At 40.4% G+C, this 26,940-nt stretch overlaps 6 protein-coding genes and 1 long non-coding RNA gene across 8 annotated transcripts; 3 read left to right on the top strand and 4 right to left on the bottom strand.

Annotated features, from left to right (window-relative positions):
* Window positions 1–182: 182 nt before the first annotated feature.
* On the bottom strand, window positions 183–1,464 carry LOC124210597. Its single transcript, XR_006881269.1, has 5 exons — window positions 849–1,464; window positions 652–783; window positions 513–590; window positions 291–414; window positions 183–231 (listed from the first exon to the last, which is right to left on the bottom strand). It is a non-coding gene; the product is annotated as an uncharacterized LOC124210597 (long non-coding RNA).
* Window positions 1,465–1,909: 445 nt separating this feature from the next.
* LOC124210592 (protein ecdysoneless-like) lies at window positions 1,910–11,559 on the bottom strand. 2 transcript variants are annotated; one of them, XM_046608741.1, is made up of 12 exons: window positions 11,340–11,559; window positions 9,367–9,427; window positions 9,238–9,294; window positions 4,453–4,540; window positions 4,199–4,377; window positions 3,948–4,089; window positions 3,671–3,850; window positions 3,475–3,600; window positions 3,221–3,401; window positions 2,842–3,156; window positions 2,595–2,779; window positions 1,910–2,531 (listed from the first exon to the last, which is right to left on the bottom strand). In XM_046608741.1, exons 1-12 carry the CDS (start codon window positions 11,542–11,544, stop codon window positions 2,331–2,333), a joined length of 1,920 nt encoding a protein of 639 aa, XP_046464697.1. In that variant the 5' UTR covers window positions 11,545–11,559; the 3' UTR covers window positions 1,910–2,330. The 2 variants fall into 2 exon arrangements, with proteins under 2 accessions (XP_046464697.1, XP_046464698.1); XM_046608742.1 differs by having other exon boundaries at window positions 9,367–9,428; window positions 11,344–11,559.
* Window positions 11,560–11,612: 53 nt separating this feature from the next.
* Window positions 11,613–14,589, top strand: LOC124210591 (xylosyltransferase oxt-like). The gene is made up of 2 exons (XM_046608740.1): window positions 11,613–13,908; window positions 13,976–14,589. Exons 1-2 carry the CDS (start codon window positions 11,770–11,772, stop codon window positions 14,381–14,383), a joined length of 2,547 nt encoding a protein of 848 aa, XP_046464696.1. The 5' UTR covers window positions 11,613–11,769; the 3' UTR covers window positions 14,384–14,589.
* Window positions 14,574–15,743, bottom strand: LOC124210596 (alpha N-terminal protein methyltransferase 1-like). The gene is made up of 5 exons (XM_046608747.1): window positions 15,462–15,743; window positions 15,312–15,394; window positions 15,072–15,255; window positions 14,904–15,012; window positions 14,574–14,828 (listed from the first exon to the last, which is right to left on the bottom strand). Exons 1-5 carry the CDS (start codon window positions 15,559–15,561, stop codon window positions 14,609–14,611), a joined length of 696 nt encoding a protein of 231 aa, XP_046464703.1. The 5' UTR covers window positions 15,562–15,743; the 3' UTR covers window positions 14,574–14,608.
* Window positions 15,744–15,870: 127 nt separating this feature from the next.
* On the top strand, window positions 15,871–18,033 carry LOC124210595 (casein kinase I-like). Its single transcript, XM_046608746.1, has 5 exons — window positions 15,871–16,297; window positions 16,385–16,723; window positions 16,787–16,936; window positions 16,999–17,169; window positions 17,228–18,033. The coding sequence occupies exons 1-5, from the start codon at window positions 16,216–16,218 to the stop codon at window positions 17,713–17,715; spliced, it is 1,230 nt and encodes a 409-aa protein (XP_046464702.1). The 5' UTR covers window positions 15,871–16,215; the 3' UTR covers window positions 17,716–18,033.
* LOC124210593 (RNA-binding protein 28-like) lies at window positions 17,956–20,349 on the bottom strand. The gene is made up of 8 exons (XM_046608743.1): window positions 20,158–20,349; window positions 19,915–20,083; window positions 19,406–19,854; window positions 19,166–19,343; window positions 18,885–19,102; window positions 18,677–18,826; window positions 18,280–18,609; window positions 17,956–18,222 (listed from the first exon to the last, which is right to left on the bottom strand). Exons 1-8 carry the CDS (start codon window positions 20,269–20,271, stop codon window positions 18,109–18,111), a joined length of 1,722 nt encoding a protein of 573 aa, XP_046464699.1. The 5' UTR covers window positions 20,272–20,349; the 3' UTR covers window positions 17,956–18,108.
* Window positions 20,350–20,537: 188 nt separating this feature from the next.
* LOC124210594 (splicing factor U2AF 50 kDa subunit-like) lies at window positions 20,538–23,433 on the top strand. Its single transcript, XM_046608745.1, has 8 exons — window positions 20,538–20,718; window positions 21,007–21,306; window positions 21,371–21,633; window positions 21,710–21,932; window positions 22,000–22,073; window positions 22,357–22,479; window positions 22,543–22,701; window positions 22,768–23,433. The coding sequence occupies exons 1-8, from the start codon at window positions 20,691–20,693 to the stop codon at window positions 23,065–23,067; spliced, it is 1,470 nt and encodes a 489-aa protein (XP_046464701.1). The 5' UTR covers window positions 20,538–20,690; the 3' UTR covers window positions 23,068–23,433.
* The last annotated feature ends 3,507 nt before the right edge of the window (window positions 23,434–26,940 follow it).

Genomic DNA, 26,940 nt, shown 5'->3' with positions numbered 1-26,940 from the left:
TCAGCGTTGGCTCAAGAATCTGCGTGCCAGGACCATACGATTCAATAAAGAAACTGCGTGCTCTGTAAAAAAAAAAGTTATTAATGCAAATATAAAAATGAATAAAGCATATAAATCTTTACCTTTTCTAAGAAGCACGATGAAATGTTCATGATGAAAAAACCGTAAAAATGGAATTCACAGCAACCAACAGCATTACTCCACATGTTGAGATAAATTTCCTGGATGATGCTAAAGAAAGATTCATGAAGTATTGCAGTAGCGTGGTGATAGGTGGTATTGATGCTTACCTTTATCATATGGGTGATGAATTTAGTAAGGCATTTGGCTTTGCATTTGGCATTTGGCATCAAGCAGATCTGGTACATACATGGCAAATTGGCAAATCAATTCACCCTCTTCGTGTCTCTGAAACTAAGTGGGAATGGGACAAGGAAATTATCTCCGTTATTTACAATTTTACACAAAGTTACTTATGAGAAATAAAACTCTACAAAGAAATAAAACTCTACCTATCTCTTAGCTGGGTTGCCTTTTAAACAGAAGTAGAAACAGCCATAACAACAAAGATGCTGTTGCAGGGTACGCGACTATGTGACCAAAAAAGTGAGATTCAGAAAATAAGATCCTATGGTTCATGAGCAAGAATACCTATGTTATATGAAAATCTGAATTGTAATGGTCTTGTAGCAGTAATGGGCTTTAGACAGCATATGATGGGCCTCATGGATGGAAATTGACTGAGCGCTAAGTCAACTTTTTGGAATGACTGACAGTATGCATCTAAAATTTGAAGAAATAAGTTGATACAGTATAAAAATAAGGAAACTAGGTCAAGATAAACCTACATATGATACGAAGCTCAATTTGGTAATTGAAATCACAGGAATATAAGTATAAATTAGCTACAATTTGTTTCGCCTCGTTTCACGATATCAGAACAACATGGGTGACACTGGCGACATCTAGTAATGAGTTTTGAATCTTAAGTTAGTTGCACAGTCACAGCTGGTCACAGACATGACATGATGACACGTCGTTCGTTACTTTCTTAAGTTACTTCAAATTCAAAAAGAATGAAAAAGTTAAACAACGGAGATCGGATAATAAAACGTCTTTTGTTGTTTTTTTTGTAATGCCTTTTGGTTTAGGCCTTAGGGGGTTCTAATTTCTAAAACTGTGAAATTCAATAAAAAAAAATGTAATGGTTTCACACTGTGAATTTCACAAAGTTAAAGTAAATAATAAATTAAAACAATGTTGTTTTGCACAGAGTTTATGCAAATAGTAAATACCCATTCATAGATTTACTATGTGGTGGTTAGCATTTAACAGATATGGCACATTTGACCTGTTAAAGCGTTAAAAAACATTCTTCGTGGAATTTTCCATGTAACTTGTTAAAGCTAGTTCGTTTGATAATATTGATCACCATAGAGGTTCAACATGTATAAAATTCTACGTATTTCACTTACCCCGCCAATTTGGCTTTTCAATGTTCCCCGCGGAGTCGCCGCTGAAGTAAGGACTTCGTTATGCACCATTGATGCGGAAACTGCGTAATGGCATCCTTCAAACTTACTCAACTGTATTATCATCAAATCCGTTGAGAACTCGATGATTGGACATTTTGGTATGTTGGCAAACAATTTAACGATACTCAAATTCATTAGAACTACTTCAAAAAGCCAAAAGAATAAAAATAATGGCCAGACGCGAATTAAAATAGCTTGTACCTTGCCCTTTTGACTCCACATTTGTGCGCATACAACAACTTAGCAAAAAAAAAAGGTATTTTTAAAATCTGGAACAAGGATACGGGCTGGAGGCAAACCGTGACTTGCGTGGGTACGAGTAATTTGACCCCACGAGTCGTTCCGTTTGTATCGACTTAATTTACAAGACGTGCTCAGTGTGAATCCTCGTGTATCTTTCAAATGGCAGCTATAACGCCAAAAGACATGGAAGAACGCAAAGAAGGCGAATACATAAATCCGAAATGTATTAGGAATGGAGCTGGAAATGGAAAAAAAAAAAAAAAGTCCCGTTATACAAACCACCTCCACCGAGCGTTGTGTATCACAGAGGGATAGCAGCGACTGGCTTTTGAGAAATGTGTCAGATTCGAAAAGGTGAGGGACCGAATTTTTTAAAGAAAAAAAAAACCGGAAGTTTTTATCAAAAGACGAATCATAATAATAAATTAAACCTCAAATCACCCAATCGCATGGGTAAGAGGAAATAGGGCGGATGAAAAGACATCGATAATAATTACATAGGGAAAGAGTGAAGAGAAAAAGAGGAGAAAAACAAACGTAAGGTCACAATCTTCAGTCGGTTTGTTTTTTACTGGCTGATACCTGGCTCCGAGAAAGATTCAATTGATTCAACAAAATAGATGCAGGACCAGGACCACCACGCTGCATTGTGTAGGAAGCAAGAAGGGATTCAAGAGCAGCAGAATCAATTTTTACGGGTTGAAAGTTTTCCACATCGCTGAAACTCTCACAACCTTCGCTCATGACGGATTCCTGGAAACGAATTCGATGGCTTATTACCAATTGTTTGTTAATTCCACACACACAAAAATTTACCTTGCGAGTAGGGTTGTCTACGGAAGTACGATGAACATCCGTGGTTAACAATTCTTGATCCATTGTTTGCATGTATTTGTTCATCTCCTTGTCTACCAACTCGTCGCCTTCTTCCTCTTCACTGTAGCTGCTCAAACAAGAAGAATTTGATTCCAAATCCCAATTGTCTTCTGGCAGAGCGAAATCTACAAAAGATTTTTTTTTTATTATTTTCAAAGTCCAACAAATTTACAAGAAATTGACGTACCAAGAATCCCTTGCATTGCGGATGCAAAACTATCTGGATCGAAACCAATGTTGGTAGAAAGTTGGGAAGCGTCAGAGGCGTTTGAGAGCGTTGACGTCTTCCTTGAAGGCGGAGCTAGGTGAGAAAGCTTTCTGGATTTCTTCCTGCCGTTGGCCGGCGTAAGACCTTCATAATCTGACGTCCGATTGAGGAAGGTTTCAAGTTTAGGCAAGATATCGGCCTTGGCCTCGTCATCATCATCGACTCCCAACAAACTAAATTTGTCGCCGAGAATTTGATCAAGGGTGGCAGGATCAACAGATAGCCAGGAGTCATCTGTATTGAATAACAACGAAACATGAGTTGCAGTTCTACCAACGTCTTACAAGTGAAACCTTACCGTCATCCGCAGGTAAATGGGATTCTACTTTCTTGAATTTGTCGACATCGGCACAAACAGATTGCATCAGTCTTAAAATGACAGGTTTCTTTGCCGGTCCTTCTACTCCCACACTATTGATGTAAAATTCTCGAGCTTTTTCCATAAGCTCATTATGTGGTTTAGAACCATCGAGGAAATCCTAAAAGAACAAACAGAAATAAAAACACAAATTACTTTGTAAATTTGACAAAATAACTTTCAGTGAAATTTACCTGGAAAAATCCTTTTTCTTTCAGTGTGTTTAGGAATCGATTCCAACGTGAATCCATGTCCAAAGAATAATCGTCGTCTTTTTGGTGTAAGGATTCCTCGTTAGCCAGTAATTCAAATCCAATAGCCTGAAATGATTTGAAAACATAAATAAATTCAAAACAGAAAAGACAAAATCAGATAAAAGAAATTGCGTACAAGTTTCATGCCAAGGTCTGAACCCGTTCGTTTGGAATCGCCAATCGGTGGTAAAGACCAGCCAGTCCTGTGATCTGGCTGGTAGTTACGGTGAACAAGCATAGCATAAAGACATTTTGTGAATGTCACTGACGTCCATACTCGAGTTTCTGGGGGAAAGAAACGCATGGCGCGGATAACCTACGTTACATAACGGGGGGAACAAAATAATTGATTAAACCTTGCCTTCGGGAGCTCGGGTTTGAGCTGACATTTTAACCAGACACTTTTTAAATACCTGCAGTTGAGAGGCATCGCGCTGACAGAATGCATGAATAGCTGGTGCTACAAGAGTCGGATAGGATTGCAGCAAAGCGGCAACACCAGCAGGCACGAATACATTGCAACGGTGAAGACTGGAATCGATTTGAGATACGCACCTGAATTAGTTGAAAGAAAAAACACACACACAAAAAAAAAACCAGGGGAGTTGTCCCCATTACGAAATGGCCTTAAACTCGAAAACAAAATTAGAAATTTCAAATTTACTTGTCAATGCGCTGGTGGATTGGCTCTTGAATGGGAGCGGGTGCTATGGTCAAGTGCGGCATGGAACGAACAATGTGAACAGCGTCCATCAGAGAAGGCTGGCCTGACGGTAAAGGAGTGATACTAGAGGGACGATCAGCTATACTGATTATATGAACTTGACCACCATGGATAAAAACCTGTAATTTTCAGAGTGATAAAATTATAACTTTGTCAAGGAATTCCAAAAAAAAGAGTTAAGCGAATAAACTTACCCTGTTGATGCAAGTTTCTGGGTTGGCCCAACGCGGAAGACTATCGGCAGCTTCAACCAGCAAGAATTCACCATCTGAATCAACAATTCTGTGATGGGGAGAAGAAGAAAAACAAAACAAACAAACAACAAAACTGGTTAGAATATCAATTGTCTAGACCATCCGGTTAAATCACTAATTCAATTATATCCGCAGAAACGGCGGACCACTGGCGCGATGCTTAGTGTAATTGATTGAAAAAGTTGGAGATGCCAAAAATAGTCGCTTACCAATTCACAAGGTTTTTTTCTAAAATAGATTAACTGCGAGTGCGGCAAAGCCAGCAGTTGCACAATTTAGAGCATGTTGGTGACATGTTGGAATTGGGTAAGTAATCAACGGCGATTCACGAAAACAATTTATCGCTTGTAGGGGACAGGAAAAAGACTTCCTGACGAGAGAGTGCAAGCGAATATAAAAATAGCACAGAGGCGGCGATGTGGCAAAGAAGTGGGGAAAAGAAAAACAGGAGAGATAGAGAGGAGAGAGAGAAATGGAGAGCTCCTGTTGTGTCTACGTGAATGGAAGTTCGGCGGACAACTGAGGACTTCAGGTGGACCCGCACCTTCCTTTAGAGTTGCCTTTGAGTAGTGTGTCCAGGGCCGACTCAAGCGGAGGGAGGGGGGGTAATGGGTGGAGAGGGCGGGCTACGGGAGGTGGGAGGCGATAGGGGGAAGAAAGAGGGAGGTAGGAGAGAGAGAGAGAGAGATAGAAACAACAGCCGACAAGGTCAAACGGAAGCCCGGCCGCAGTGCGCCAGCGCTGCAGCAGCAGCAGCCGTATAGCAAGTCAGAAAGAAAAGAAAATAAAGAGCAGGAAAAAAAAAAAAGAATAAATCGTTCAGCAGTCCCGCTGCTGCCCACACTAGACGTTAGCTTTTGAGAGGTTTGATGGATCCCCCTAAAAAAACCTCGGCCTTGGGGGGTCGTCCCCGGCCTTGAAAAGAGGCGTACTTCATTGGCAATGACCCGCTTTTCTCAGGGACGCACAGCAGTATACAATGCACAAAACCAGCCAAAAAGATTAGGTTTCTCGCCGTCCAGCTCCGTAGCCTTTACAGCAACTCGCTTAGATTGTTATTACACAACTAGCCAAACCACTGAAAATCCCCAGAACCATTACGTAGGATCCGAGAGAGAAAGAAACAAATAAATCCCCGTATACGGTGGACGAGTGTCTCTCGGGTGTGTGTTTCTATTCGCCAGATTGAAATCCAAGCAATGAGTTAAACGTGCTCACGAATATGATGTGAGGTACCAACGTAAGCGGAGCCAAGGTTAAAAAGGCCAGAGAATAAAAATCTCTCGATTCACTCGTCGCCCGTCTGACACACACAGGCCACACAACAAACTAACCTGGAAAATCGACTTGATGTTTTCGGGGAATGCAAATTCATAACCTCGTCCCCTATCGAAGAAAATCGCCCAAAATAAACAACTCTGAAAAACTTAAAAAGAAAAGAATTTCTCATCTGCTTCATTAAGACGAGGCGTAAATTCCTCCACTTCCACACGAGGATGTTCTATTTTCTTTGACGTCGGGACGCGCATACTAGGTATATCTGCAGCTGTTGCGCCATTCTTAAAGATAACCTTTATCCCGAGGGAGTCTCGTTGGCGTGTTGCGTCTTCTGCACTGCAGCCCGGCCCGGCCTCCGTCTGGATGGTGTGTGATGACGGAATCTTTCATTCGCAACAAAACAAATGCACGCTGTTGATGCACGCTGTTGCTCCCGACGCAGTTTGCCGTACCAGTTTCCATCGACTTTCAATGGAGCAGCAACGTGCAGACGGAAAACCTAAATTTTTTTCCAAACAACAAGCGAAAGAAAATGACGTCACGATGCTCGTTCATTGCTCCTTCGCATCATCCAGTCGGCTGTTGATTAAATCACCTGTGACACGGCAACCGTAGTCTGCAGCATTCGTTTCTTCCAACTCCTCCCACCGCGTACACAGATTGTCCGAAACGGTTTAATCGTTTCAATCTTATTTTAATAGCATTGACCCGTTCACCCAGCCGGTTGCCCGCCGCCCGCATGCCCGGGCCATTGCAGTTGGGCGGCATTTTGAAAAGGGCAAAACTCCACCCTTTTTCAATCCCTCGGACGCGGTGATCTAACGGTCTCTGCGCATCTCGTGAGGCCGCCCGTTCAACACACACTCTCTTACAGGTCTGTTAGATCCCGTTATGTTGAAAAGCATCAAAAGTCCTATAGCCCATAGCCAAGAACACAACAATCTCGGTATATGAATAAGAGGAAGAAGGAGAAAAAGGAAAAGAAGAAAGAGAAAGAAAGAAAGAAGAAGAAGAAGGAACCACAACAAAGGAGCTTTCTGATTATTAGCGTGAAGCGAAAGGGCCACTGGGTTAGCTGGTTACTATTTCGTTCGTGGCCAATGCACTCTGGTGCATGTTCGGGCCAATCTTTTTAAAAAGTTATTTTATTTTTTTTTTATATTTCGTAAAAAAAAAACAAAAATTGTTGTCTTGTTCTTTTAGGATGTTAGAGCCACTTCTCGAAATTTCTGCGCCCGTGTTTTCAACAAAAAGAAAAAAAATAACAACAATAATAATGGCTACGAGTTCCAAAAAGAAGGCACACAAGTCAATGACCTCTGGACGGGTTTGGCCTGCGATCAGGCCGTGCTAGACGCATCAAAAATGCCGGGGGATTGACGCCGCTGCATTTATCCGATTTCCACGTGGACTTGCTACTACATTACTGTATTTACTACAAACAGACGCACAGTCCAAATAAGTCGAGACGTTGGGCAAGAATCTTGTCTTCATGACCGCGAAAATTAAAAAAGCAAAAAGGAAAAGAAATGAACAAAAAATAATCCACGAGCAAAAATCAGCAGCAGCATATTTACGCAATCAACCTAGAGACTGTAAATGAATTCCTGTCTTCAAGGCTCTCGTCTGACCTTACTGGTGTATACAATCAAGGGCACGAATGGTGTGCCGGTATGGTTCGGTTTCGGGCAAATCGGCACAGACACCCACATAAAATAAGTCAGCATATTTTCGGGAATAAGCTATAGCTAGAACAGCAATCGCGAGGTTCACGTCCTACAAGACAAAAACGCAAAAGGAAGGAACTGGACTGAAAAGAAACTTTATAAAAACGGCACAGGAAATTCCAAGGTCTGCCAGCTTATTCCAGCCGACAATGGAAGAATATACTACTACTACTGGTGGTATCCGGAAGCGTTCAAACTTGGCCAATTTTTGTTCTCGAGCGGAATAGATTCTTTTCCTCGAAACGGTTTGTGTTGTGGTTCGGTCCGGTCTATTGCGGTTCTGACTCGGTGGATGAGTACAGCGTAGTCGTACACGTGACCATGGAACTCAGTACTGACTAAACAGATAACATCAAACGGCCATGGAACGTCGTGAGGCAATGTCAATGTGCAAAAAAGAAAAAACTGGGGAATTTTTTTACGTTCACGCTCGATGAAACCCTCTGCAACAAGACAACAGGTTTAAATGGCGTTTGACATACTGACGAATGTCGTCAGAGATTGCACGTGAGATGTCCGTCTCTCTCTCTACATCGCATAAAGACGAATCGATCCGAGTTGTTGTAGAGTCGCCAGAAAGGCCATATATGGCCGCGCGCAGCTAACGTTCTATAGAGTGAGGGGTGCTGCTGAGCTATGTGTATAAATGGGCCTTGATTTCTCAGCTGCCCGGCTCCATTCCGTCACCCGACCTTGGTTTTTAGGTGGGTGACTGGTTGGGACTGCCAAGTCGTCGAAAATCCGCTGTTGGGTGGTAAAACACGACCACGATTGTAGAGTCTCTCTCTCTCTCTCTCGCTTATTCACTCTCATCTTACGACCTTGTAGATATCATCATCCTTCATCGACATTAGATAGAGCTCCCAATGCCGACATTTAGCCACGAAAATATCTCATCAACGATTTCTCATTCGTCGGAAGAGAAGATTATTTAAAAAATGAATGCTCAAGAAACCGGATAGGAGCGGGAGATCGACGCCATCGTCATCGATGAGCCTATAGCGATTATGTTTTTCAAAGAACCAAAACAAAACAAGACAGAATACTGGCCCTTGGCGCATGGTCACGGCCGGTGAAAATGATCACCGCCCTTGAATCGTAGATGGAAGGGCAACCTTCTAGCACAAACACTCTCCGCCTTTTAGACGCTCTTCAAAAAAATGTATGCGTGTTTGTCAGCAATGTCTTAAACGAAGGGACAATGCATGCATGCATGTGTGGTGTTTTTTTTTTCTCTCCTTTTTTTGTATCGCGTCCCCGGCTGGCATCAAGGTCGGATGTCCTGCCGCCCGTCGATATAGTGCCGTGTTCCATATTCTGTTGGAACACACGCACAACTTCCTTCCGTTAATGTTAGACGCTTCTCGACTGATTCCCGCCGACCCAGAAACAGTGTCAAGAACACACTCCAAGATTAGATGGAAAGATTTGCCGACCACTACCTGCTGTGTGTGTGTGTTTATGTGTGTACAAACGCACACAACATACAAAAGTGGAAGTCAGAAAATAGAAGAAGAAGGGCCACATATTCGGGAAGCGATTGAAGGCTGTCCGTGAAACAGGGTCAGACTTCATTGCACTTGAGATGGGTAATTCCGATTTAATGATTCGCGGAATCTGCACCGAGAGAATCGTGTTCATCATCTTCCACTACTACTCTACTGCGAATTTTTGTTCTTTTTTTCAGAATAAAAATTGCATCACCTAAGGGAAAACCCACCTAATGACGACGTCGTTTTCGGTCACGGAGAAGCTGCGAAGAAGGTGGACGATGAACCTAGAAAAGAAAAAAAAATATGTATGAATTAGAGTTTGATTACGTCATAAAAAGTTTTTAATAATAACCAACCATTCGTCCTCCACGTTGCATCCAAATCGAGTCTTGCCATACAGATGGGGAGGGCTGTCACCTGAAATAATTCAAAAATAAATGAGTTAAAGAAATGATTTCACAGAAAAGCTTTTCCGTATTTTCTACCGCATTTAGAGCGTCGCATTAAATACGGCCAGGCGAAAACAACCTTGTGTGTTATGCTCTATCGTACGGAAATATCGGTCTCCTTGGCCACCAAAAATGATTATACAATATTTAAAATATCGGTGGAACTAACTGTCAATGCGAGTTCGAGTTTGACGAGGTACAAGCCGTTGAAAAGAGCCGAGGTCTTTCCGTTATGCGTTGCCCGAGTCCAAATTGCAAGTCTTACTTTATCCTACTTGAAAGACAGCAACAACAACAACTGCACCAACGAAAATGATGGAAGAAAATAACAAAAAGAGGAAAAGGCCGACAGAATCATCCCACTCACCTGAGGGGAATCGGCCCGTTGTGTTGCACGTATACCGACAACAACGAGAAAAATAACGACAACAATACTAATAAACAATGTGAGTGTAGTGACATGATAGAAAACAGCTAAGGTACTGTTATTCCAGGAAACAAAAAAGAACAAAAATGAGAATGCTAAATTGGAAAAACAATAACAAAAAAAACCCCGCATTCAATCCAACCTCACCAAGTGAGTTAAGGACATAATAACCGAGAGAAGCCGGATCAGCAGAACCCAGGTGTCGAAGCACACCTGGGCCAAGGTACAGTTTGAAATCGAAGAATCGAACCAGGGACATTTCACACTCAACAAGAAATGCGTATTGCATTCAATACTTTTAACCGTATCATATTCGACGTCACACAAATGATCATTCACAAGGAAACGCATATTTCGACAAAAAGAAATTAGAAAATGTTGTTCACTGATTAAACATTCCCACAACGACCTTAAACCGTTCATGACGTAACATCTGTTATTAGAGGGTCAACCTTGAAAAAAGAAACATAATAAATTGTATTTTCTCCCCTACCAAAGTGAAAACCTTTTTGGGAGCTGCTACTATTTCATTTCGTCATCATTATCAACCAGATCAGACAGATGATGGCCGAGGAGAGGGAATCCACAAAGTGAAGGCAAAAATGGTTCCCAACTCAAGGGACGGCCCTTGTTCTCTTTTCTTATTACTCGCCGCTTTGTTATCTCTTTTGCCATCAATATTATGGTACGAAAATGTTATAAAAATGAAACCCCAATTTTCCCTCCTGGTGTCACTCTATAAAGCTCTTCTTTTCATGTGATTAACTTGAGGTTAGATGAAGCTTTTTGGCCTTGAATACGACCGACAAAAAGGGAGATGATCTTACCATTGAAAATGTCTCTAAAAGAAAACAAGTTTGAAATAATGTAATTCATTTTCATTTGCTTAACGCCCTCAAGCTCCTCCTATATCTTCGGTAAAGTTAAAAACGCTGGCTCCCCTCTTTTTCTTTTCTTGTTAAGTTATTCAACAGCTGACCATCGTTATCTTCCCTACAGAAACCCAATCAAAAAAACAGCGAACAAATTCAAGTTTTAACCTTGTACATAGGAAAATGGTCGTCGAGAATAGCCAACAAGGAAAAACTTTCACCCTCGTTTAAAAAGAAAGGAAAAGAAATATATGTTTCACCCCTCTTGAAGATTCAAACTGTTTTTTTTTTCTTTTAGCCCACCACAGGCATCAAGACAAAAGGAAAATCAAAATAAACTAAAAGGAAAACTGTAGCCGAGACAGACGTTCAAGGCCGAATGATGACAATGGCCGCACCCCCACTGTACGGTGCAAGCAAGGCGCCACAGCCAAGAGTTATGATTACGAACCCAGGGAAGCCGAGTGATTGAAACTGACCGTTACCCAGGTGGTAGGCAGGCAGCACAACACACAAAGAACGAATCTATCTCTCAACAAACTGTTTCTCATGCTACAGGGGATACATAATAGTATAGTTACCAGCAGCAGTCCGATTGGGAATTATATTCAAGTTGATTGAGTCTTCGTGCCAAATATAATTTCGACTTTGATCGTGAATAAAGGTGAAACATCTCGTTCGGAATGCTTCCAACTTTTCCAGCTCGTCTTCACCTTCGGATATATTGGGAAATAACCAATATTCGACGGATTCGTCTAATTGCACGTGCGAGCTGGTCTGCGCCATTGCGAACTGAATATGTGTCGTCGACATCTAGCGCCAGAAATTGAAACTTCTCAATAGGAATTTAATCGACCGGCAGACGAAACAACAAGTTGGCTGGACAGGAAGCCGTCAAAGTGGTGTGATTAGATATTAAATATCTTACTGAAAGCATCCGATACCTTGGCAAACGAGTCTATAGATGAGTTGCTCACAAATCGAACATCGCTGGGAAGAGTTTTTGCGAAAATGACGCTAAATTTCCTCCGCTGTCTCATGTGTCGTCAGTTTCGGACGTATTTCTTGCTTGTGATAGCCATGGCATTCATTTTTCAAAGCCTGCTTGTGTTCTACTTGCTGGCTAAAGTAAAAGATACTGAAGGCCCAATTGAATTTGGGTCTTCAGACTCATCAAGAATTCACCAAGTTTTAGTGAAGGAAAAAGAATTGGGTGTCCTTGGTAAATCAATGTGTGGATCTCTTAGCAAGACGGCTCTTTCAGCTATCAAGAGAGCGACTACTAAAAAGTGCAAAGAAGAATTAAGTGATGTGGCGTGCAAACTCAAGAACAATCAACTTGTACCAGAGAGACTACCAAACTATTGCCCTCGAAAGGATTCAATTGCTGGAAGTTCTCTTGGCTGCTTCCACGACAACAATCAATCAAGGCTACTCTCTTCGTATGGTGTAAAACTTCCAGGATTAACCATTCAAAAGTGTGTTGACCTTTGCGCTCAGTCGGCGTTTTTGTATGCTGGTACTCATAATGGAAAGGAGTGCTACTGTGGGAACAAAAAACCGTCGTTGGAGCATCTTCTTACGAAAACCTATTGCAGTGTTGCTTGTGATGGCCAATCTAGTCAAACTTGCGGGGGTGTTGACGCTACAGAAATATTTGACTCAGGAGTACCCAACAGAGACTCAGCAAAACTGCATGACCCAATCGTCAATGGAACTGCTAAAATTGCGTTTATTCTCACTTTGAATGGGAGAGCGCTGAGACAAGTCACTCGCCTTCTTAGAGTTATATACAGGCCCCATCATGTTTATTTAATTCATGTTGATGCCAGGCAAGATTTCCTATTTCGCAGCTTATTGCAATTGGAATTGAAATATCCTAACATTCGTTTGACCAGACAGCGACAATCATCTATATGGGGAGGTGCGTCTTTGCTGGATGTTCTCTTGCAATCCATGGAGCAATTATTAGAAATCGATAGTCAATGGCAGTTTGTTTTCAATTTGAGTGAATCTGACTTTCCTTTGCGGTCTATTGAAAGTCTGGAAGCCCTTTTGGCTGCTAATCCGGGGCGAAACTTTCTCAAGTCACACGGGCGGCAAACTCGTCAGTTCATTCACAAGCAGGGATTAGACAGAGTATTTCATCAATGTGAGAGACGCATGTGGCGAGTGGGGGACCGCAATCTGCCTGCCGGAATTCGAATCGATGGTGGATCGGACTGGGTTGGACTTGCGCGTTCCGTCGTCGAGTTTGTCACATCGCCCACTCGCAGCAACGACCCACTTTTGCGTGGGTTGAAAGAACTTTATCGCTATACCCTCTTGCCAGCCGAATCCTTTTTCCATGTTCTCATTTTGAATTCCAAATTTTGCGAAAGTTACGCAGATAACAATTTGAGAATGACGCTGTGGCGGAGAAGTCAAGGCTGCCTTTGCCAACATCGCCACGTCGTAGATTGGTGCGGCTGCTCACCCATGGTATTCCGGACGACAGATTGGACTCATCTAACTTCAGTTATGGCTAAATCAACAGTATTCTTCGCTCGCAAATTTGAGGCAGCGATCGACCAAAGTATCATGAATCGACTTGAAGAACAACTTACCAACTCTTCGTTGAGTTATCCAGGATTGGATAGCTATTGGGAAAGTGCGTACCATATGGCTGATCTGACACCCAAGACAAATCACGCCCTTCTAGCCGTCTCCCTTAGTCTGGCAAAACACGCAATTTCTCTTCTGTTGCAAAATAGTGTCGTCGAATGCCCAGGACTCAGACCAAGTCGGATTATCGCCATCACTTCTTATTTTCGACATGATCATTACTTGGGCGATTTGATCCACTTTGAAGTGGATGAAAAAAACGTCGAGTTTGAGACCCTAGTCAAGCCTCTAACAAAGACCACTCACTTTATGGATTCCCCGAGAATTCTTAGTACTCTACAAGTTGGATCAGATTATGATCCTAAAGAACAAGTCCTCCGAAATCGCTTAGGAGTTCTCTCGTCTTCTTCCAAACCCGCTGCGATTTTTAAATGGACCGGACATATCAACTCTACTACTTCATCTCAAATGGCTCATTTAGTATGGTTCGACCCTGATGACCACGTCAGAGCCGTTCACCATGTAAATGTGACCGATGCTTCCAAGGTAAATTCTTTCAACTGTTTGTTTTCTTGGTTTACAAAATAAGCTGAAGGCTGTTATTTGTTTTTAGATGAGTAATCAGATGTTGGAAATCGATACACCTCTTAAGCCAGGAGTGTGGCTAGTCGCCGTCATCTACGATGGAAAGAAAATTGCTACGACAGAGTTCCTGATTGTTCCTCAAACTTCCGACGATAGCTTACAATTCGATGGAAAAATTAACGAATTTCAAAAGACGTGGGGAAAGTATTTACCTGTTGACGCCAAGTCAGCAACTCGCCGAGAGAAGGCATTATTAATGAAAAAAGACATATCATCTTACTTGGATAAGACGACGGCAGAATATTATGCCATTCAAGATATTTGCTATACGGGTCATCCACCAGAGTGTGCGACCATCCAATATCATGACTGGCAGTCGTGTACTAGCACGGATTGGAGTTCTTTCTCTCAGGATCCAAAATCTGTACTGCCGTAAATGTTGATCTTTTTATGTATGATCATTTTTGCCTTTTATCGTTGTCGAGGGACAAGCATATGTGCCAAATCAATGTTCTGTTTCATTCATCAATTGCCCCTGCCTTTTCAATTTGCTTCTCAAGTGCTTTAGATATGCTGTATCAAAATTGTTCTTTGTTTTGATTTTTTTTTTTTCACGTGAAGAAATATCAGCATTGGATTCCATGTACTGGTCGTCATATTTCTATACTGGTTGTATCGCAAACATACGTACTTCGTATAGTTCATGGGGAAATCGTTGCTGTTTCTGTTCCTTAATGACACGGAGCCCAGCTTTCTTAATCAATTCAATAATTAGTGCACGTGGTCTGGTCACTGAACTGTCAGTACTATCCATTTCCACTTCCCCACTTGAAGTGAGGTTTTCTTTCAAAACAAGAAGACCCTTGGGTTTGAGACCAGATCTGATGATAAATAAAGAAGAATCATATCAATTGCAATATTAGATTATTTTACACAATACTTTACAAAGTACTCACTTGCAACGGATGAAAAAAGATATCAAATCGTCATCAGTTAAATGACCCAATACCCATTGCACCCACATAATATCATAAACACAGGCTTCAGGTGTAAATTTCTGCAAGCCTGAAATTTAAAAAAATTATTTATACCTTTGTTTTATATTGCTATACAAATTCCAATACCTATATTGAAAAATTGACCCTTATGATTTGTTGGTTCCAAAGCTTTTTCAGCTTCATCTAGGAACTGTTTATCTTGCTCAACCAAGTCTACAACAGGAAAATTCTTCATTAAAAAGCCTTGAGTTACGCGTCCAATGCCAGCTCCACCATCTAAAGCTCTTTCTTTTCCTGGGCATTCAACAAGCTAGGAAACTTGGATTCACATAACCTGATTGCAATTACAAAAATCACTGAAACTACCTGGTATAATGAGTTGAGGAAACGTTGAGATCCTTTAAGGTCAATGTCTGAGATACTTGAAAGTCCACCCAACATTCCATCAACTGAGTAGAAAAGGAAATGGCATCAACAAGTTTAGATGTAGTTCTAACTTCTGATTGGTTTAAATACCTGTGGGAGGTACTTGTTCCCAGTATTTTGCCGCATCTACATAAAAGGCCGATTCTTTCGAATCCACTTTGACATTCTGGCTAAGTTCTCCATTATCCATTATCTTGAAAAGTGTGTCTCTTCAAGGCACGGGAAACTCGCACGTGACTTCCCGGTAAACAAAATCGAATTTTAACAGCCTTATAGGGTGATGAGCAAGAGGACGAGAGACCCAATTCGCTGTCAAAAAATAAGTTACAGCTGTCAGTTTTCAAAAAATAAGTACAAATTCTTCAATCATACACCAAGAAACCAAATTCTATATTAATTAACTCTAAAAATGAAAATTCTTAATATTCTATCAACATTTTAAATGTGTAAATAACACCGATTTTATTTTGTTCCGCTTTCTAGTTTTCATGAGCGAAGTTTAATGGCAACGCAGCTCCTGTGAGGGCGAGACCTCTTCTCAGGCTAGTTGTTCTTCTTTTTTGGAAATTTTGAGGCCCTTTTCGATCGAGAAAAAATCTCTCTTGTTTATCCACTAAATTCTAAAACATCTTTGTTTTAATCACCGAAAGGATGCAGTAGTTTGATCAGCTGTGGAATCTTTCGTCTTTATCCTGAATTTCTTAGCTGTTTGTCCACGAATTTGGTTTTGAAAAAGTAAGCTTCAGTGTGACGGGCAAGAGAAGTTGTCTTTGTTGGCCTTGCCCTCCATTTGTTTACCACTTCATTTCTGCAACTACGAAGTTAAATATTTGAGAATACTAAGATGACTATGGAATTAAGAGTCGGAAACAAGTATCGACTAGGAAGGAAGATCGGTAGTGGTTCATTTGGTGATATTTATCTCGGTAAGTTCATTTTCGTAACGAAAGTCTGGTCACTTGTGTATGTTTGTCCTGGATTTCTAATCATTCATTTCTAACACTCCCATTTAGGCACCAACATAGCCACTGGAGAAGAAGTTGCTATCAAGTTGGAATGCATCAAAACCAAGCATCCCCAGCTTCACATTGAATCAAGGTTCTACAAAATGCTGCAGGGTGGGGTGGGAATCCCTGCTGTAAAGTGGTGTGGTTCTGAAGGGGACTACAATGTCATGGTTATGGAGCTTTTAGGACCTAGTTTGGAAGACCTCTTCAACTTCTGCTCCAGGAGATTCTCACTCAAGACAGTACTCCTTCTAGCTGATCAACTTGTTTGTCGAATTGAATATATCCATTCTAAAAATTTCATCCACAGAGATATTAAACCTGACAATTTTCTTATGGGACTAGGTAAGCTCTATTTCCTGTTTTCGCATTACTCCTATCTAATTTTTTTTTGTTGTTTTTAACTAGGTAAAAGAGGTAACCTTGTTTATATTATTGACTTTGGTCTGGCCAAAAAATATCGTGATGCCAGAACCAATGCCCACATTCCCTACCGAGAGAATAAAAATTTGACTGGTACTGCAAGATATGCTTCAATTCACACCCATGTTGGAATTGGTAAGGTTCAGATGGATAAAAATCTTGATTCACTTTCTAAAATAATTTTTCCTTCGCTACAGAACAAAGCAGACGTGACGATCTAGAAAGTCTTGGTTACGTTTTAATGTATTTCAACCGAGGTTCATTACCCTGGCAAGGCTTGCGTGCAGCAACTAAACGACAAAAATACGAAATCATTTCAGAAAAGAAGATGTCTACTTCTGTTGAGGAGCTCTGTCGTGGATATCCTGGTATGAATTTGTTTAATGTTTCATCTAGGTAGACGTTGACGTTTGTCGTTTTTATTAGCTGAATTTGCCACATATCTCAACTACTGCCGGTCGCTTCGTTTCGAAGAAAAGCCAGATTACCCGTATTTGAGACACCTCTTCCGGAACCTGTTCCACCGGCAACGTTTCACATATGATTACGTATTTGACTGGAACATGCTCAAATTTGGTGGTGCTCAGAAGCCAGCTTCTGGAGCTAATGGAAGCAGCAGCAATGGCTTAGCAACAGCTAACTCAGCCCTCCCTGTAGCACCAAATCCAGTGTCAATGCCTGTTGACGTAGCCGCATCTTCTGAAGATAAAGAGCAGAGGGCTCGAGCCTACAGGAATACACCCATCGCTCAGTGGGTGGGCCAGACAGCAACTCTCCCACCTGAGAGACCTGTACAGCCAGCGACCAATCCCCCAGCCCCCACACGGCCCTCGTTCTCGCATCCTACTAACCCCCTGCCTGCAACGTCCGCTTCGTGGGCTGCACGTTCCCGTGCAGCTCGTACCCAACAGTGAAATAATGAAAGTATCATTTGAAGGCTTTTAAGATTTGATGGTAACAATTAAGTCATGAATATATGGATATTGTTACCGATATGTACGACCAACCCTTGTTGTAAATGTTTATCATCCATTTTCTTCCTCTGATCTTGCCACTCTTTTGCATCCCTTCCCGTTCTCCTCAGTTCTCGATTTGCTCTTCGTAACGTGTCGCAGCCTTGGAAATCGTTTTTTGAAGTAAAGTGATGAAATGAAAAAAAAAAAATTACTTGTATGTTGTCACACTTGTAAATTACGCGACAAGCTTATCGGAATACAAATGGTTTCTCAACACCAGTCTACACTTAATAATAACCCACAAGGAGAAAAGACGAAATTTTCAAGTCATCAATTTATTCAACATAAAACTTACGAATCAAACCACTTCCCTTTCTTCCCAGATGTAGCTTTAGCCATTTTAGGAGCCCCAGTTGTTACACTACCAGCAACTTTCTTTTTTGTCGATTTTGTCTTGGCAACTCCCTGGCAAGAACAATGCAAAGTTAATTTTTTATTTATGACTGTATTCCCTAAATTTACCTCTTTCTTCTTAGCGGACGCTTTGCGATTCTCGGGATTTTTAAACATTTTTCTTCGAATTTTCGGTTTCTTTGATGGAACAACTTCAGCATCGGGGGGACTAGGTCGTTTACGATGTCGAATTTTCGGTCCTCTATGCGATGGTAGTCCTTTAATTTTAGGGTCAGCTTTTGCTCCACTGAATTCTTGAACGGGTAGTTCAGCAGTCGCATTGGTAGATGCGATTTTTTCATCTTTCCCTTTTTTTACATTTTCAAGACTTTTCTGAACACGGTTCAGTTTGGCTTTTACGGCAGCACGATTCTCCACACTGAATTCCACGATAGGTCGCTAAAAAACAAAAAAATAAAATAAAAATAAACACAGAAAAGAGGAGTCTCAAGTAAATTATGTTTACCCTATCTTTTGAAAACAAAGTGGGATTGTTGTTGATATTACGCAATGCCAGTAATGCGTCTTCGTGTTTGGTAAACTTTACAAATCCATGCCCTTTGGATGGATGTACGTTTCCTTCACCAACAGCTTTTAAGTCGCGCATAATTTTAGCCTAAAATAATCTGAAGTTAATAAGATTCTTGTTATACAAAACCAAAAATTTACTGCACCTCTACGATTTTGGCATCTGGGGATGAATGATTCTTGAAAAGCTTAGACAACTTTTGATCCGTAAGTGAGGGTGGAAGATTATGGACAACCAATCGTTCCCGTGAAATAAACATGTGGAGATTTCGAAGCATTTGCTTTTTCCATAGTTCGTTTTGTTGCCTTTTCGCCATGTCAGTTGGAGAAACTCCTTGAGCGGCTAAGGTACCAGGTCTAATAACTAAAGAAAATTGTAAGATAAGCAAGAAAAAACAATCTTTAATATCTACATTCAGAATCTTACATCCTTCGCGAGCAAGAAATAGATTTCTCTTATCCTTATGTTCCTTTTTTTCAGCTTCTTGCTTTTTGTGATCGAGGTCTTCCCGAGTAACTGCAAGAGCCACGTCTAAAATGCGTCCATCTAACTGTAAATATGGATTTCGAGACTCTTCTAAACACTTTTGAGCCGATTCCGAATCCTAAAAATGGTTAATATGAAAAGTTATTAGTATGTATTTATTTTTGCAATAATGCAACTTACTCTAAATTTTACGAATCCAGTGCCCTTGGGTCTCTCCATAATTTTATCCATACACAACAATGCATAGTGAACACTGCCAAATTTTTCCATGAAATTTTTCAACGAGTCTTTTGTGGTTGAAAAGTCCAAATTTCTGATAAAAAGAGTCTTTCCTTCTGCTACATCACTCTTCTTTTCTATTTCAGAATTATCACCCTTCCAAGCTTCTTCTTTTTTTGGACTTTCTTCTTCACCGGAACCATTCTCAACTTCAGAATCAGAAGCTTCTCCATCTTGTTCTTCTTCATCATTATCTTCTTCTTCATCATTACTTTCTTCATCATCAGATTCTTCATCTTTTCTGTCATTTTTCTTCTCTGGCGGCTCAATGTTTGGAACTTCGTCAGTTTTATTATTTAAAGTGGCATACTGTTGTTTTGGTATGGCCCAATCAATAGCTATTTGCCTTCCTACAAAAAAAAAACAATTGATAAGCTATTATCAAATTTAAAATGTTAAAATTTTCTTACCAAGAAATGGTTTTGCATTGCATTCTTTGATTGCTGTAGCCGCACATGGAACTGTTTTAAATTGAACAAAACCACAGCCAACTAAAGTGCCACCAGGTTTCTTTAATAATTTCACATCCTCAATTTCTCCATATTTCTCAAACCAGTTTTTAACAGCTTCTTCTGTTGCCTGTTAATAAATTAAATCAAGTACTAACTTACTAACATACTAAAAGTAGCATAAATTAAAGTTTCTTGGCTTACTTTGAAAGATAAATTGCGAATAATTATTCTTCCTCTTTTATTGGGTGGTCTCTTCTTTGATGTGTTTGCTTTAGTAACAATAGAAGCTTCTTTTTTAACTGAAGAGTGATTCATCTTTTAAATCTATCCAAACACGTGCTTGTCTGTATAACTGATGTAGCTAGTCAAGCAGACGATTATATGTGTCAAAATGTAGCATAGACTGTTGTCAATTGGCAAAATGACAACTAATGAGGATTAACATGAATACAACAATTACTCAGAAAATAAATTTTATGTGGCTATTATTTTATGAAATATTTAATCTTACCTTTCAGTATATTAATCAAAACCAAGTTTGAAATTGTAAACATTAAATCGACGTTGCCGGTACAAGGAGTCAATCGAACCTCGTCTCCGACGCCATTCGCCCATTCCCAGCCTTTAATCAAACCGGCTTACAGTCTTAGTGAAAATTTGGACAATAATTAACTGTTTTCCTCTGCTGTGTTTCTTCTTATTGTCGTACAAAAGCTAACAATCACACGTTAATCATGGGAGAAGATAAAGATGATCGTAAAGGTATGTTTTAACTTCTCTAAACTACTTCTGTCAATATCAACTATAATGCTTTTGTAATGTTCTTAAGAGTCTGTGATGCTTAAGAAAGAAATGTTTAACACACATTACTTACAAGTAATGGGTGTTTAATGATCTGGTTGTATTTTACACATAATTTCATAACTTTTAATGGTTTATAATGTTGGCTCGTGGTTTTGCTTTTGTATGGAAATATTAGTCATAGTAGTTAGAAGGTAGTCAAGCAAGTAAACTTACTTGTTTGATTTATTAACATTTGAAATACTTTAGTTGACAGGGAGAGAGATCGTGACCGTTCCAGAGATAAGGAAAAGGACAAGGAAAGAGACAAGGATAGGGAAAGAGATAGAGACAGGGATCGTAGACGGTCCAGGTCTCGTGACAGAAAGAGAAGGTCTAAATCTAAGGAAAAGGAGAAGGAGAAGAAGCGTAGCAAGTCCCGTGAACGTGAACGCAAAAGGAGTCGTTCTCCTGTTAAAAAGCAACGCCGAAGAAAGCCGTCTATTTACTGGGATATTCCTCCTATTGGTTTCGAACACATCACACCCATGCAATACAAAGCAATGCAAGGTATAAATCCTTATTCAAGTTTCAATTTTAATGTGCTAATTATTATTTTCTTGAATCTACGTAGCTGCCGGACAAATTCCAGCTAACATAATGACGGAAGTAGCCCCACAAGTCCAAGTACCAGTAGTGGGTAACACAATCACTCGTCAAGCCAGGAGACTCTATGTTGGGAATATTCCTTTTGGAGTTTCTGATGTACGCGCAGCGGAGGAGGAAATGATGGATTTCTTCAATCAACAGATGCATTTGTCTGGTCTGTCTCAAGCTCCAGGTCATCCCATTTTAGCTTGTCAAATTAATCTGGATAAGAATTTTGCATTCTTGGAGGTTTGTTGGATTGTTTTCACGTGAAACCTAGTATTTTAGTGGAATATTTAAATAATTTTGCTCTTTTACTTTTCAGTTTCGGTCAATTGATGAAACTTCCCAGGCCATGGCTTTTGACGGTATTAACTTTAAAGGTCAAACTCTAAAAATCCGCAGACCCCATGATTATCATCCAACACCTGGTGGTGGCGGCGGAGGAGGAGGAGGTGGTGGTCCCGAAACAACGCCCGGCATGAGTTCTGGTGGTATAACTGAAAAGAGGGCTGGAGGTGGAGGTGGTGGAGGAGGAGGAGGCACAAGTAAGGACGACTTAAAGTGATTCTTTTATGGCAAATTTCTTTAATGTATTCATTGTTTTTTGCTCAGTGAGCACGATCGTCCCGGATACACCCCACAAATTGTTCATCGGTGGACTTCCAAATTACTTAAACGAAGAACAAGTAAGTTACCTGTTTCGTCGATGTGACTGTAAAATGTGTTTTCGATTGGGAGAAGAAAAAAGAGTGAGAGAAATGGGATTTGTGAGCGTCTAGTTGAAGCAAAATCGATTCTGATGAATGTCTTCTTCTTTCGTTCTCCCTAAACAGTGGTCACGTGATCCTTAAAACTTCCTACCCATTCCAACCACACAACCTCGATCCATCTCCCCACCGTCGATCCCTAGATTGTTATTTTTGAAGGTCGACTCTAGGCACGCACGCAAATTGTCTCATTCGAATTTAGGTAAAGGAATTGCTGATGTCTTTTGGACAACTTCGAGCCTTTAACTTAGTTAAAGATACGGCTACTGGCTTATCCAAGGGATACGCTTTCTGCGAGTATGCCGACGTCACCGTCACCGATCAAGTAAAGTAGACCATGATAATATTCCTTGAAAAACCATTACATCTAATTTTATTTTTCTTTCAGGCTATTTCCGGATTGAACGGTATGCAGTTGGGAGACAAAAAGATCATCATCCAGCGAGCCAGTGTTGGAGCCAAAAACGCCGCTGCTTACGCCCAGATGCCAGTCCAGATTCAAGTACCAGGATTCAATCTTGCTGCCGGTCCTGGCCAACCGACAGAGGTACAAAAATCAACCTTGTCTAATGCGACAATTTTTAATTTCATTTTGGTCTTTTCTTTTGCGTAGGTTCTATGTCTGCTGAACATGGTGACACCCGAGGAATTGAGGGACGACGAGGAATATGAGGAAATTGTGGACGATATTCGTGAGGAATGCAATCGTCATGGAGCCGTACGTTCAGTCGAAATTCCCAGGCCGTTGGAGGGTGTCGATGATGTACCGGGAGTTGGCAAGGTCTTCGTCGAGTTTATTTCGGTGAGCGACTGCGTTAAAGCCCAGCAGGCGCTGACAGGTCGCAAGTTCGCCAATCGTATCGTCGTTACGTCATTTTACGAACCGGAACGCTATCACCGACGGGACTTCTAAGCCATGACGGCTTCTGTCATCAGACAAAAAGTAATCCGCAAGATATGCCCCTTCTTTTTTTTTTTTTTTTTACTTTGATGAAACAAATAACGTCATGACGAACCGACGCTTGATGAGAATAAACGGCCTGATGCGTACGGGATTTCCCTTGATGAATTTGATTTTCTTTTTCTTCAGTTTTTTTTTGTCATTTCTAAATGGGTTTTTCGATATTTTGCATCAAGTTTGTGTTGTCCAACCTCTTTGTTTGGCGTGTCGGTGAAAAAACAAAACAAACAATAACATGTGTAGTAATGTATAACCAAACCATATTTCCCAATACACAAATGTGCGGTGAACATCAAACTGCCACATTATTCCATTTTCGAAAGCATCCAATTATTTCAACTTGAACTAGAAATAAGTCCATATTAAAACAGAGGTTCAATAAACTACGATAGAAGTTGTTTTGGATTTTATTCTTCCCTGTGGCCGTGTGACAGGTAGAATTATTGCAATCGCCCAACGAATGGAAATTGAAATTGCGTTGTGGGTCGACTAGAAATAGTTGTTGCAAAAGTTTACCTGGCGGGTTCTTTCCCCATTTGTATTAATAAGCGTTGATTTGTCCTAACGTGTTTTGTTTCATCAGACAAAACTAAAAAAGGAATCATAATTATTTTTCGCCGATAAAGTTTTCTTTTTTGAGTGGTAAAAATTAAAAATGAACGAATCGAACCGTGAGAGCGTGATTTCATTGTACACAAAAGAAAAAAAATACATACATGATTGTACCGATTATAGTAACTGACCCGAACAAATGTCTCTCCCGCATCGTCAATTGGCGATAACTCCGCAGAGATATTGCACTTTACAAAGCTTTCAGATCGAAGCGGAATTTTCGGCCTTTTTTGTTTTTAGTTCCCATTTTGCTGATAGCAAAATGAAATTACTCGAATCATAGCACCTTTAATATGTAATAGCCCTTTCTTATAAAAATGAACAATAGACTCGTCATGAATTTAAACTTCCTGACGGGAGGGCAAATAGCTAATACAGCAAATGCGAGCAAATAGCTATTGAAAATTGCAGAGAAAATGGTCACGTTCTCGCTGGACATATTAATTGTAAGTACTTTGAAATATTATTAACTTCCTTTTTTGAACTTGCCACACCATCACGACATCATATGTCATCAGCGTTAACCACCAAAAAGAAGCCAGTTAAATAACGAAAGTATTTCTAGGCGTGCCCCTCCTTTTTTCCCTTCCTTTTGCGGTGAGCAATCGTGCTCGGTTAAAACTCGACGCATTTAAACAATTCTCATCGAAACGCGAAAGGAAAAGGAGTTTGTCTAGCCGACAGTCGAGTTCGAAATAAACAAAATCCACTAATAACCCGACCCATCGCACAATAATAAAAGGCAGAAATAAAAGAGCTTGAATGAGTGTGTGTGTGTGTGTGCAAGTCTTTTGTGAAAAGTTCACCACAATAAGCCTGTCATAAAAAATCAACACATCGAAATGCCAGCGTGAATTGACAGAAATCGTGTCCATTCATTTTTCGCCCTTTATAACGTCAAACGTAAGTGCGACCACGCTGGATTTGGGTTGACCGAAAATCGACAGTTATTTCGAGAAGGTGAAATGGAGAAAGGAGAAATAAATACTTATAACAACACAGAGAAATTAACAGTAACAAGTGGTTGCAAGGTATTATTCCGTAAGAAGTAGATAAATAGAAACGACCTTGTCGTCATCATCATCGCGGACGGTCGTCTGTTTTGTATGGCCGCGCTTGCGGTACGCGTGCAATCGCCCCGAGTAGTTTGCGTTTCTTTTCATAGACATTTTTCATGTAACGTGAACTGCGCAGTGCCCACAAAAAAATTGAAACTTTTGGTTTGAAAAAACCAACAGAAGAAAACCAAGTTGATGGAACCCTCCCCTTAAAAAAAAGCGAGTTTTTAATGTTAACGTCCCAAAGAAATCCGACGATTCGACATGAACTTCATCAGCACCTTTTCGGGATGGTTCCACTCGCCGACAAACATTCTTCCGCAATTTTTTTGTCTACAATCAGCAAAAACAAATTGCAATCGAACGATTTTAGAATTTGAAACAAATTCAAAATCGGCCCGGAACTCTTTTATCTTCCCTGTTTTTTGGCCCACCTAGAGAACGAATCAAGAATGTATTGCGTTCATTCCACATACTGGCGGTCACACGAATGGAATTCTTGAAATTGGTTACAGTGTCGAGTTTTTTCTTATAACCCAGTATGTTTCAGGCTGTACGTCCAAATCCGGACCATCTGCGTGACAGTCACCCTCATGTGTCGGTCGGTACCAAACTATGGTAGATCGCGTTTCATGTGTAAAAGCAACGCATTTCAACCAACATCCTCAAAGGCACAAAACAAAATAGAATATGCACAAGGACTTTTTAGTTGGATGAACTTGAAAAATACAAGTTCGAAAAAAAGTTATCGCACCTTTTTCCCTGAGGTGAAATACAAGACGAAGTTCACTGTACCGCACTGTACTTCGGTTATACAATTTTCGTTTTTTTTTTCATGGATAAAGTTTATACCGCAGCAGTTAATATATTTAAAAATATCTTTGACGATGACGGCTGAGACTAAAGCGGCTGCCTTGATTTATCATCGCAGTTTATTTGAGTGGCAGTTTACTTACACATAATAAAGCCGACTTTCTCTTTTTTAAAGTGAGATTCTTCAAAAAACAAATGTTGACATACGGCAAAAGACAACAACAAAAAACAGCGGTCGACTGTTCAGCTGTTCTCGTAAGACAAAGGGAAAATATGGTCGGCCTCGTTTCAGGCCTTTAATCCACACTCGTTCAACAGCACACATATATTCTTATATATTGATGATGATACTGTACTGTATATATACGGCCCCCATCATCACTGATCTCCGTTATCATCCGTGTATTGTCCATCTACGAGAACTCATCTTTTTATGTTCATTCTCTCCGTTACGATACGAGAATGATGCTATACAAGTTGTTCGACTTACTTACTTTCCTTGACAAAAGGAACAGCAAACGGCCGACAATAATAATTTCGTGAAGAAGCAAAAAGGAACCGAAGAAGCGGGAATTTTAAAAAAGTCAATGACGAAGAAAGAAGAAACAGCAAAGCAACAATATAAAGAAAGTAAAAAAAAACAAAAGAAAACAGATAAGAAATTATTATTGATTCCGTTAGCTACTGTTCTCTTGTCTCGTCTCATTTCCGGCTGGCCGAATGACTCATTTTAAAAAACGAAATTCTTGTAGGTCCATTTAAATGCTTATAACATAGCACCACTTCCTACACAGTCGATTTCGCGAGTACCGGACTGTCGAACCCGTTTTTCTTCTTGTGCCTCGATCGTTCGTTTTTTTTATTTTAAAAAGAAAAAAGAAAAATAATAAAATAAAATTTAAGAGAAACACACAAGAGAGTTGCAGAGCGACATTATAAAAGACTGTTATGTTTCTTTTTGTTTTGTTTTTTTCCCTTTCTGTACGCATTGCACGTATTGCCCGGCAGCAAGTGCATAGGCGCTAACCGGATAACAGTACATGTGAATGATACACGCGCCCCGGAAGGCTATGAACGTGGCCGGAAGAAGGAGGTTGTGCTATGCCAGCAGCAGTCAGAGCAATGTCACGTCCTCATGTGACGGTATGCCCGCTCGTTAGTTATTACACAAAATCCGGCTACTTTTTTTGTTCGTTCCTCCCGTTGGAAAACTCACACAGAAAAAGAAGAAGAATATAGTACTTTATGATGAGAAATGTCCGTACTAGATTTAAAGCATCTGACAAGTCTGTATTAAAAAATCACGGCGGATCTGACATTTCTAGTTTCAACAAGGGATACC

This window comes from Daphnia pulex, chromosome 2, assembly GCF_021134715.1.
Source record: "Daphnia pulex isolate KAP4 chromosome 2, ASM2113471v1".
In the NCBI taxonomy this organism is placed as follows: domain Eukaryota; kingdom Metazoa; phylum Arthropoda; class Branchiopoda; order Diplostraca; family Daphniidae; genus Daphnia; species Daphnia pulex.
This window is presented reverse-complemented; position numbering and strand designations above follow the sequence as displayed.

Bases quoted from the DNA above. Each gene is read 5' to 3' on its own strand.
- LOC124210592 (XM_046608741.1), bottom strand. From the start codon at position 11,544: ATGGCGCAGACCAGCTCGCACGTGCAATTAGACGAATCCGTCGAATAT. The intron at 4,090-4,198 runs GTAAATTTGAAA...CAACTAATTCAG, and splicing joins ATCCACCAGCGCATTGACAA to GTGCGTATCTCAAATCGATT. The intron at 3,402-3,474 runs GTAAATTTCACT...TTGTTCTTTTAG, and splicing joins AAGAAAAAGGATTTTTCCAG to GATTTCCTCGATGGTTCTAA.
- LOC124210591 (XM_046608740.1), top strand. From the start codon at position 11,770: ATGACGCTAAATTTCCTCCGCTGTCTCATGTGTCGTCAGTTTCGGACG. The intron at 13,909-13,975 runs GTAAATTCTTTC...ATTTGTTTTTAG, and splicing joins ATGTGACCGATGCTTCCAAG to ATGAGTAATCAGATGTTGGA.
- LOC124210596 (XM_046608747.1), bottom strand. From the start codon at position 15,561: ATGGATAATGGAGAACTTAGCCAGAATGTCAAAGTGGATTCGAAAGAA. The intron at 15,395-15,461 runs GTATTTAAACCA...TTTTCTACTCAG, and splicing joins GGAACAAGTACCTCCCACAG to TTGATGGAATGTTGGGTGGA. The intron at 15,256-15,311 runs GTAGTTTCAGTG...CAAGTTTCCTAG, and splicing joins TCCTCAACTCATTATACCAG to CTTGTTGAATGCCCAGGAAA.
- LOC124210595 (XM_046608746.1), top strand. From the start codon at position 16,216: ATGACTATGGAATTAAGAGTCGGAAACAAGTATCGACTAGGAAGGAAG. The intron at 16,724-16,786 runs GTAAGCTCTATT...GTTTTTAACTAG, and splicing joins CAATTTTCTTATGGGACTAG to GTAAAAGAGGTAACCTTGTT. The intron at 16,937-16,998 runs GTAAGGTTCAGA...CCTTCGCTACAG, and splicing joins TCACACCCATGTTGGAATTG to AACAAAGCAGACGTGACGAT.
- LOC124210593 (XM_046608743.1), bottom strand. From the start codon at position 20,271: ATGAATCACTCTTCAGTTAAAAAAGAAGCTTCTATTGTTACTAAAGCA. The intron at 18,827-18,884 runs GTGCAGTAAATT...AGATTATTTTAG, and splicing joins CAGATGCCAAAATCGTAGAG to GCTAAAATTATGCGCGACTT. The intron at 18,223-18,279 runs GTAAATTTAGGG...TGTTCTTGCCAG, and splicing joins CGTCCGCTAAGAAGAAAGAG to GGAGTTGCCAAGACAAAATC.
- LOC124210594 (XM_046608745.1), top strand. From the start codon at position 20,691: ATGGGAGAAGATAAAGATGATCGTAAAG. The intron at 22,480-22,542 runs GTAAAGTAGACC...TTTTTCTTTCAG, and splicing joins ACGTCACCGTCACCGATCAA to GCTATTTCCGGATTGAACGG. The intron at 22,702-22,767 runs GTACAAAAATCA...TCTTTTGCGTAG, and splicing joins GTCCTGGCCAACCGACAGAG to GTTCTATGTCTGCTGAACAT.